An 11075-nucleotide genomic window follows, 5' to 3' on the forward strand; every position below is an offset into this window, starting at 1 on the left:
GGAAACTGCTCCAAATAAATGGACAGTCATACGGTATTCTACAAGATCTTGCTCCAGATTACCTTGAGGCCACCACACAAAACGCAGGAAGTCCACATGTTCCTTTGCCACCTTTACTTGGTGGAACATGGCCTTTATGTCTGCCATTAGTGCCACACGATTCTGCCGAAACCTCATCAGGACCCCTACCAAAGAGCTGGTCAGGTTTGGGCCTTGCAAAAGCTGACTGTTGAGCGAGACCCCTTTATATTCTGCTCCACAATCAAACACGACCCATAGCTTATGTTTTCATGGATGGTATACACCATGATGCGGTACATACCACACTTTACCCTTTGTCGCCTCCAACTGGTGTTGCGGCACTTGTTCAGCGTAACCATTGTTTATGACCTCAGTAATAAAGTTGGTATACTCCTCATGAAAGCTTGCATTTCTTTGAAGCTTCCACTTCAGACCACGGACATGCTGCAGAGCAATGGTAAGGTTGTTTGGCATTGAGACGTCTTTCCCTCTGAAAGGTAGTTGGAACCTGTAGTGTCCGTCCTCAAGCCGAACAGAGCCCTCCATTATTTCTACGAACTTCTTTTCCTCTCTTGACATTTCCTCTTGTTCTGTAAAGGACCTTTCGATGAAGTCGTAGTTGTATTGGCTAGTCAACAGCTCCTCTATTCTGTCAACCACAGTTCTGTTGGCATGAACTGAAGGGTAACCACTCTCACTATCACCATATCCATGTACTGAACCATTTATTACCCACCCCAGTAAGGTTTTGATGGCGTAGGGCCCTTCACCCCGACTGTTAACCACCTCCCACGGTTCCATCAGTTTGGATGCATTGGTGCCAATTAACAGATCAACATCAGAATTTATGTGAGGGATTTTAAGCTCTTTCAGATAGGGCCATTTGGTCAGCTCCTCTTCACTGATTATGTTGTCTGTGCAGACAGGCATTTCTTTTTGAGTAAACACACTGGGAAGCTTAAAGAAATGTTTGCCGGATAAGTCTGAAATCTCCAGGCCTTTAACAATAGAACTTGTTACTGTTTTATCATGACCCATGGTGCGAAGATGAATCTTGGTCTTTCGTCCTTGAGTGTTCAACCTACAAAGGAGTTTTTCAGAGCAGAAGGTACCTGTACTCCCTGGGTCCAGGAAGGCATATGTTTCAATAACCTTATTTCCTTTTGAACTCTTCACTTGTACAGGCAAGATGGGAAGAATACCATTGCGGTGGCCAGCCCCTGTATGACCACAAGTTGAGGAAGTTGTGCAGCTTTCAGTGAACCTCTTTAGCTGCTCTGTATCCTTCTGATTCCCTCTTTCCTTTTGTCCAATGTGCAGAATACTGGAGTGCATTTGGCTGCAGTGTTTGCAAGTGATGCGTCTTTCACAACTCCTGCTTAAGTGTCCTGTGTTCAGGCAGCCAAAACATAGGCCTTTCTCCTTTAGAAAGTCTAATTTTTCTCTGTGTGATTTTTTTACCCAGTTGATAACATTGTTTCAATACATGACCATCATGTGCACAATACAAACAAGAGGAAGAGTTGGTCTTGGAGACATCTTTTTTCTGAGCGTCTACATTATTGTGAGCACTTGCTTTGCATTTATCATTAATGGAAACATGAGTTGCAAAAATATTTCTTTTGAATTGTGGTTTCATTTGAGACTTACTTGGTCTTGTTATTCCTTTAACAGGTGGTGTGTCCTGTATGTCACCGAAGACTGGATCTGAGGTGATTCTGATCTGCTGCTCAATGAAGTTCACAATGTCTGGGAAACGTGCTCTGCAACCAGTTCTCTCACATATTTCACTTGCCTTGTTCTCCATTTTTCTCGGAGTTTATACGGGAACTTCTGAATCAGGATTCTCATGTTAGCTGACATGCTTAGTTCTTCTAAATATTGTAACTCCTCCATAGCATTGCAGCATTCACGAAGGAAGAGTCCATAAGCTTTCAGTGCTTTAGTATCCTCAGACTTGATACTTGGCCAGCCAATGACTTTTTCCATGTAGGCTGCTGTTATGTTGAATTCATTTCCAAAATGATCCTTAAGCAGCTGCTTCGCTACAGCGTATCCTCTTTCAGCGGTCATGTGAAGGCAGCTGCGCACAATGTCCCTTGGCTGCCCCTTGTGTACTGCTCAAGGTAGTACAGACAGTCTCCTTTACACTTGCTCTTTGCCTCCACACAGTACTCAAATGCCTTCATAAATGAATTGAACTGCAGAGGATCTCCATCGTAAGTTGGAATTTCCTGATGTGGCAGTAACTGTGATGTTTGCATTTGAACAAGAAGAGCCGTTATATCATTTTGCTGTTGCAACACACTGTAGAGGTCTCCCACTGATTGGTTTTGACCCGGCACAGATGGATTGCTTTGTGTGACAGCTGGATTTTTTAGGCAACTCAAAATGAGGCGGTAGAGAGCTTGAGATGACAGGTGAGCTTATTTGCGACACAAGAGGCTTTGACATGGTGTCGACCGGATAAGCTGTGGGGTCCAACTGCTGACTGTAGTGAACTGTGTTTGGATCAAATGCAACCTCATTTTTTGACAATGGCTCAGCGTAGCCTTGCAGTGAATGATGAGACACGTGCTGCTGAGAAGGCTGAGGCACAAATTGTGAGGCATGTGGATTGAGGAAAGCAGGCTTGGTTTTAGGCTTAGCCCCTTTGTTGAAATAGGACTCCATTCCATCTGAGTGCTTCGATGCAATGCTGCCTCTACTGCTGCCGCTGGCCTGTAGCACTGCCAGCTTAGCACTAGCGACAGCTATCTCAGTGTTCAACTCAAGTTGTTCTTTTTGTCTCTTTAACAAGTGTTCCTGGTCCTCCAGAGCATGTTTATTCTTTAAGGCAGCAGCACGAGCCAAGAGTCCAGCCCTTTGCGCCTCCGCTCTTATACGTTCAGAAGCTGCTAAGGATTTGCTGCTAGAGGAGGAACTGGCTGTTGAGGAACCTTTATGACGTAATGACTTCCTGGAAGATTTTGAAGCAACATTTGAAATGCTATCATGAGGTTCAATCTGGATCTCCTCCTCCTCATGACCACCAGCAGCAGCTTTATTTTGAGCCTCCACTCCATTTTTATTTTCATCATCCTTTTGATCATGGGCTGCAGCTTTAATTTCTGTTTCCTTGTTGCCCACAGCAGGAGTTTCACCTTTTTCTCCATGATTGTCAACTGCAGTTACACCTTGAACCTGTTCCTCGGTTTGCTCAGTGTAATCAACCACAGCAGTTGTGCAACCTTGAATTTCAGCCAACCATTTCATTGTACCAGCAATAAAATCATGGACATTCAACATTTTTGCGTGAAACCATATATCATGCTTTGTTGCAGCATCATCAGGCAATAGACCCAACAAAACCTTATGCACTTGGTGTATTTCTTCAGACAAACCCACAAACTTGTTTAATTCACCTTTGACCTCATTTGCATGTTCTTTACCTTCCATCAGAACAACAATAGTTTGTTTTAGTTTAGACAGTTTATTTATTTTAGCCTTTCTTTCTTTTTCTAAATTGCTTATTTTTTCCAATAAAGCTTTGGTTGTTAATTTCACCTCACGCTTTTCTTTTTTCTCAGTTTGTGCATTTACCTCCCCACCCACATTAAGGTCAGTCTCACTCCCAGAATGTCTGTCCGGTTTCTCCTTTTCTGCCATGTTGGCCAAAAGTCAAAAGTCTTTATTTATTTTATCAGCACAAAAACGCATGCCCCGACGCGCAAAGTTTATTCAAGGCAGTTGCGAGTCCGCTACCAATGCATTGGATTTGCGCATATTGTACCGTTATGTGTGCACACACTATTTACAATGGCCATTAAATAGACGTCAGCGCTGAACCACATACCCCAATGGTGCGTTGGCCCGCATTGGTGATCTGACGTCCAGCCGCTCCGACGCGCGGTCCCGGCGGCTCCAGCAGCCCGCTCCGCTCCGATGCAGCTCCAAGCCCGCTGCACCTCCCAGCGGCTCCAGTTGCCGCTCCGACGCGCCGCTCCGACGCACGGTGTCCCGGCGGCTCCAGTAGCCGAGAGACAGGTGAGTAACGCAGCGTTCACTTTACCGGCTGGCTGAATCACAGTGCAACGGGTTCGTGTTTTCTTCTTCCAAACGAAGCAGTTTTCGACCTAATTGTAGTGACTGGTCCTGTAGCCACTACTGGATGCTGATTAATTTTGTTTTGACGTGTACTCGGGCAAGGCAATAAACCAACGAAAACTTCCTTTGCGTTTGAAATAATAATGTTCATTTAATTTCTTGCGGAAGCCACATACTTAATACTTGTCCACATAAATTATAAACAGAAAAACGCTCAAGCACAAGCACAAGCACAGTCGAAAACTGTTTGCTTCTCCCATCTAATCAGCCACACCTGTGCAACACTGAATAACCTCAAGTAACCTGCCTGACCCCCCGCCAACATCCGGGTAGGGTCAGTAAAGAAAGGAAATACTGCCCCCTGTATTTTGGAGGTACAGAATAAATAAATAAACACAACATGGCTCCTACACATTGACTTAATTCACAACATGATCTTTTGTCTAAACCTAAGCAGGTAGCTTTGTTATCTAAACCTAACTGTGATCATTTGACAACATGAACCATGTGTTACAAAGTGTTTCAGCTGTACGTCACATGACGACGCTACCCTATGTGTCACGATGAGACGCAGAGGGGGCATGACAAAGTCTCACTATTTGACGACCTGAGAATGAGAACAGGTTGCAAGACTCAGGTCAGCCTTCATTCAGAAAGCAAACCATCTCCACAACACTTTCATTATTATTCACTCTATTTTGTGACAGAAGATCAACTTTTTTTAAATTTGGTTGTTAAAATCAATTAAACATGTTGAATGTTTGAACATCTTTTAAAAATGGGACAATACCTTTGGTTTCGGGAGAAACAGCATCACTGGTGTCTGTCCTGTCGGGTAGCTGGACTGAAACATAAACGTGCAGCATCTTTAGAGGAGGCCAAAATATTCATAAACATTTTGGAGGTTACATTTTAAGCAAGTACATAATTAAATACAAATAAGGTTTGATTTATGAACTCAGGGGAAACCTTTACCGATTGTGTTGATCGTAATATCCCCTTCTAATTGGATATTGTTCATGTATGGTGCGCTGAGGGCACTTCCATGCTGGGCAGTGAGTGTTGTGTTTCTTGTTTCCATCTGAGTTTGAGCTGATTGAGATAAGACAAAATAATCAGGAATCACAATTCAATTTTAGATTTTAGCAGAGACCTGAAATATCAAGAATAATTAATCCATGTTAAAAATGTGATACATGACACTGACACACACATTAAAATTGACCAGAGAATATTTATTGGACTCTTCATCATCCATCCATTTTTGCAGTGGCAGCAGGTCTAAAGCAAGATTTATGCTTCTGTGTACCTACGTCGCAGAGGCTTTGCGGAGGCGTTGCACCCCTCTGCGACCGACACACGTGCACCTCCAAAAAATTGTAACCACGCGTCGAGGCAATGCAGACCCAACGCAGACCGCAAGAGTTATGATTGGTCCTTCAAACTACATCATTACATTGCATTTCGCAAGGTTTCACTTCCTGCTGCAGTACCACAACACCACCATTTCAAAAGTCTCCATTGTGATCGGTTGTGTTTTGAGTTTTGATTAAAAGATGGATGTAATAATGTAATAAGAGCATTTGTTGTTCAGTGTCGATCATTTCGAGCTCGAGCAACAGTCTTTCTCTCTTGGTCGCCATCTTCACTGTGACTAGAGCAAAGCGGGAAGATAAACAAACAATGAACAAGCAACGACCACAGACGTGACAGAGTCTAGGTAGGTATATAAAAGAACACCACGCCCCCAAGCGCTCTTGCAGGGAATTGCATAGTGACATAGACCAAAAGGACGCAGAACTATGATAGGCACACAGCAACTGCGTGCACGTTGCGTCGAGTGTACAGACATTTATCAACACCCCATAATCTTCCTTGTTTTCGCAGCCTAATGTTGGCAGGTATGGAAGAGTCAGAACTGTTTTTTTGTTTCTGTTGGATTAATAATAGTGATGTCAGTTAGATTTGGGAGGGTCAGGGATATGGAATATTAAATCATCTATATTTTCTCAATACATCTTAGCCTTTCTTACCCTCAGGTGTGCATAAACTACTCTACAGGTTAGCAGTAACAGAAAGATGCTAAACTGCATTTTGTTCTCACTCTGAGTCGGTGCAATCATAATAAAACTGAATCTAATTTAAAGAACCTAAAAATTGCTAATATGTAAAATGGTTCAGAGTTTAAGACCAAAAGGTGACATCACCTCAGTAGAAACAAAGTTCAGTTCCTGACTCTGCATATCTGCTGCCAAATTCATTTGTACATCACTCCTAAACAATTTGAGGGATCACACTCAGTGAATAAGAATTAAGTCATCAGATGTTTCCTTTTGCAATTTTTTTGTGCCATCTGCTTACTAAGCTTTGTTTAAATATGTAATTTAACCCTTGAAGATCAAGAACAAAAGCTAGTTTTAGCTGCAGGCGGCTGTCATGTTAGAGAACATCGAAGGTTTTGTACGGGTCATTAGGTGACAAAGCAACACTTTGAGTGAGTCAGCCTCTAGTGTGACATATATCATACGTGTCAGCAAGTCTTTATAAACAATAACAATGACATCACATGTCAATAACAATCATTTAGCGTCCCTGTTATATGGCGGCTGATCTCGTGCTCTGCTCAGAGGGTAAGGAGCTCCTGGACCTCACTGTTTTCTCTTTTTGTGGACATTTTCAGCTGCTGTTCTTCTTCTGTGAGTTAGCTGCTAACTGCCAACAGCTATGTTTAAAGGCCAGCTCTCCAATCTAAACAAAGGTAAGTGGACAAAACGCTTAACTCCTATCTCTTTTTCTTTCTGCTCTCACGTCGACTCCAACAGGTGGGAATCAATGAATCAGTGGGTGCATGCACAAGGTGGGGCTTTTATAGCCTGGCGCATGCGGGCCACGTAAAGTGCTGTGTCTGAAAGATTATTAAGTTTCCACGTTGATTACCCCAGATAGGGATAATTCCCATAGTTATGATATAACAACTGGGTGGGGAGATAATCTTGACATGATGGAGACCAAGCCAGAGCCCTAACAAGCCCATTAAGGTCTGAGACCCTGGGAAAAGTTGTCTGAAAGCGTAAATGTCTCGGGGTGCACAAATCTTTGCACGGTGCTCCTTTCCTTCTTTTCACTCTAAAATTGTACAAAATAAAAATAATACATCAGTTTATGTTAAAAAGCATGTTTCATCTTTAACTTCATGCCTTTTGGAGATCAGTTCATCTTCTACTCACTTAACTACTCACAGTAAACATACTTTTGACCAGGGGTGCCCAAACTTCTGCATGCCACTGTAAGTCAGGTAGTTTCTTACAGTCAGTAACTTCTGTTGTCACCAGTGATGCAAACAGTGTTTTTGGATGGTTATTTAAGCTTCCAGTGCATTCCTCTGTTATAATATCCCACTGTGACTTCAGTTCAATGTTAGTTTGTTAGCTTGTGTGTTGTAGCTTTAAGCTGGAGATCTGCTATTGAATGCTATTAAATGTAATATGTGAACTGTCATTGATATCTACATTGTATTGTTAACGTTTCAGAACCACACAAACTAAAGTGATCAGCTGTTTCAGGAGTCATTATCTAATTAAAATCCCAAAGGCTCTCTCTCGTTATTCATGTTTTAATTTCCTTTTCAGCTCGACTACTGTAATTCCTTGTATGTGGGTGTAGAACAGTTGTCTCTTTGTCATCTGCAGTTGGAACAAAATGCAGCGATTAGTCTTCTGATTTAAAAAAGAAACCATGATCATAACACCGGTACTGGCCTCCCTCCACCAACTTCTTGTCCATTTTAGAATTGATTTTAAGATTTCATTTTTATTATTTTTAAGGTGTTAAATGGTCTGGTGCCGACTTATCTAGCAGAACGTTTGTAGCTTCATGCTCCAGTTAGAGCACTGAAGTTCACCAATCATTTGCTTCTGGGTGTTCCCAGAGCGAGACACAAAAACAGTGGTGACCGAGCCTGTGTGGTGGCCGCCCCAAAACTCTGGAACAGCTTCTCTACTGAAATAAAAACCTCTCAGACTGTAGAAACCTTAAGTCGCTGCTGATGACCCATCTCCTCTCTATGGTGTATGACTGATTTTTGACTTCTGTTATTGTTGTTTGCTTCTATTTCTCTGTTTGAGAACTTTGTTGCTGTTCAGCACTTTGCTCAGCTGTGGTTGTTTTTAAATATTCTCTATAAATAAAGTTTGACTTGACTCAGATGGTCACAAAAAGTTTATTTCAGGTGTGACAGTGGCCAAGGAATACTGCGCCCCACTTAATATCTTCCCTCTTTCTGTGTGTGCACACATTTCCTGTCAATAAAAGACAAAAAGGCCCAAAATAATCTTAAAGTGTTTCTTTTCTCTCAGACTGTCGAGGCTACAGAAATTAATCTGAAGAGCGAGTCATGACAAATATACTAATTAAAATGGAAGCATATCTGTCTCATCAGAGGGGTGTAAACTTCTCCTGTGTAGACAAGCTGTAAGGTAGAGATTTAATCTGGCAGGTTGGGGCATGTCAGGTGTGTCACAGTTTACACGCAAAGCCTGAACCATTGTTTCCAGTCTGCATCAGACGGAGCTGAACGAGTCACGATTACAGCAACGGAAAAGAAAGAATTCATTTTCACTGTGAATGTTTCTCTCAGTGTTTTGAAGTCGGAGCGCACAAACACAAATCAGTGACAGTTAAAAGGGAAGTAAACCACCATCTTACCTCGCTGTGATGTTTCTGGATCCACAGCCACGCCAGTCGCACACTGGTTTTCCATCCTGCATTCTTTCACCCAGCTCCTCTGACTTCATCATCATCACACAGAAAATATTACAAGCACAATTATTACTAATGAGAGGACAAAGAGCAGGTTAGTTAACATTAACTTCACAGTTCACATTAAAGGAAGAGACATTACAGTCAAACCTCACTTACCTCCTTTAACACACAACTGCCGCCCAGATCTGCCTCTGATCATGTGAGACAGGATGATTCAGCTTTATGTTGACACCCACACTCTTCATCACATGACTCCGTCAGTGCAGACACACCTGCACAGGGCGGTGCACAGACATTTCTAATTCGGAGTGGGATATGATGGACCGGAGTTTTGCAATATTTCTGAGGTGAAAGAAACAGGTGCGGGTGAGGGATTTGACATGCTTGTCGAGATGCAGAGGCTGGTCAAATAAGACGCCCAGATTTCTCAGGTGGGTGCAAACATGTTCTTTAAAGGACCCCAAGTGCATGGACAGACGAGAGGCAATATTGTCAGTGGCTATGATTAGGACCTCTGACCTAGCGGCATTTAGCTGGAGAAAATTACAGCCCATCCAGATTTCAATGGCGGAAACACACTCCTGTAGGACTGTTAGTTTCTCCAACTCATCGGGGTTTGAAAGAACAGTACAGCTGGATGTCATCTGCGTACCAGTTGTAGGAAATTCCTGTGAAATTACTGATGAGGGAGGCCAGAGGGAGCATATATAGGGCGAAGACAAGGGGAGCGAGGACGGAACCTTGAGGCACGCCACACGAAAGGGCAGAGGGGTCAGACTTAAAAGGGCCCACAGCCACAGAGAAGCTTCTCTCCCTAAGGTAGGAGACGAACCAATTTCATGCACTTCCGGATATGCCAACCCACTCCCTGAGACTGTCCAGCAGGATGCCATGATCGACCGTATCAAACGCTGCCCTGAGGTCTAATAGGACTAGGACAGAACATTCACCGTTATCAGCTGACATCATGAGGTCATTTGAGACTCTAAGGAGGGGGTTTCAGTGGAGTGTTAAAATGATTAAGCCTGATTAAAATTTGTCTGTGAGGTTATGATTAGACGGATAGTTTGTGAGTTGGTTGGCCACAAATTTCTCTAAGACCTTAGAGACAAAAGGCAGCTTGGAGATGGGTCTGTAATTTTTTGGAACAGAGGGGTCCAAATTAGGCTTTTTAAGGAGAGCCTGCTTGAAGTAGGAAGGGACAGAGCCAGAGACAAGGGATCTGTTGATGATGGTGACTATACTAGGGCCTACAGAGCTAATTACTTCCTTGAGCATAGAGGTAGGGAGGATGTGTAGGGAGCTCGAGGAGGTCTTCATAGTGCTCACTATATCACACCGATCATTCAGGGAGATGGGTGAAAAGCTGCACAATGATGACTGGATGACTGGACTGATGAGAAAGGGGGTGGGGGGGTAATGCCTGCCCTAACATCAGCAACCTTATTTACAAAAAACAAAAGAAAACAGTTGCAGTCTTCGTTTGAAAACACAGGAACAGAGGGAAGAGGGGAGCTGACAATGGTGTTGATGGTGTTAAATAACACTTTGGGACTGTGTTTGCTCCATGTACTGAGGTTGTTAAAGTAAGCAGCTCTAGCACTCTTAACCAAGTCATTAAGATCACCTGTCAGCTCTCTGAGGTGAATACGGTGGAATGATCAGTCAGTTTTTAAAATCTGCCACGTAGCCCGGACCCATAAATAAGCGAAGCTCGTGCCTCAGAACATTATTGATCAAATACAAAGGTTGAACCATCGTACAGCGTTTTGTCCTCCGTGTACAAAACAAATCCTTCATACTAAATAACATCTATTTGTAAAGAAGACTTTCTACAAACTTTAAGCATCAGAGATCAAACATACAGAGGGGTCCTCTCACACATATGACTGCACCACATCAAACTCTGCAGCAGCACATCACTAACTGTCAGCATCCCTCCTCCTCTGCTGCTGCTGTTGTTCCCCCTGCAGATATGAGACAGGACTATGAACAGACAGTATGAATTAAAGGTCTGCCCCAGGAGATAGAGCAGGTCAACCCTGACTGAACTCTGCAGGTTGATTACAAACCACAAGTTACACACAGAAATAAACTAAAAGTGAACTCTGTGCAGCATTAGAGGAACAGCTGTGGGCTGAAAGCATGCCCCAGTGTCTCTACTGATGGACGGTCAAACGCAGCCGTCCTGTGCGCAGTTATGAAAA

At 43.1% G+C, this 11075-nt stretch overlaps 1 protein-coding gene across 16 annotated transcripts in view; it reads right to left on the reverse strand.

Moving 5' to 3' along the window:
• LOC144462519 (NACHT, LRR and PYD domains-containing protein 12-like) overlaps positions 1–9830 on the reverse strand; it is a 35042-nt gene extending 25212 nt beyond the window's left edge. For 3 of the 16 annotated variants that reach the window (XM_078166507.1, XM_078166506.1, XM_078166494.1), the window contains exons 1-4: positions 9025–9829; positions 8812–8894; positions 5083–5199; positions 4898–4951 (exon numbers count right to left, since the gene is read on the reverse strand). In XM_078166507.1, the coding sequence (XP_078022633.1) occupies positions 4898–4951; positions 5083–5199; positions 8812–8866 (226 nt within the window). In that variant the 5' untranslated portion in view covers positions 8867–8894; positions 9025–9829. Of the gene's footprint in view, positions 1–4588; positions 4683–4897; positions 4952–5082; positions 5200–8811; positions 8895–9024 lie in introns of those variants that run through there. The other 13 variants (XM_078166499.1, XM_078166496.1, XM_078166491.1 and 10 more) reach the window with 9 other exon arrangements.
• Positions 9831–11075: the final 1245 nt, after the last annotated feature.

This window comes from Epinephelus lanceolatus, chromosome 3 (genome assembly GCF_041903045.1).
Source record: "Epinephelus lanceolatus isolate andai-2023 chromosome 3, ASM4190304v1, whole genome shotgun sequence".
Lineage (NCBI taxonomy): Eukaryota > Metazoa > Chordata > Actinopteri > Perciformes > Serranidae > Epinephelus > Epinephelus lanceolatus.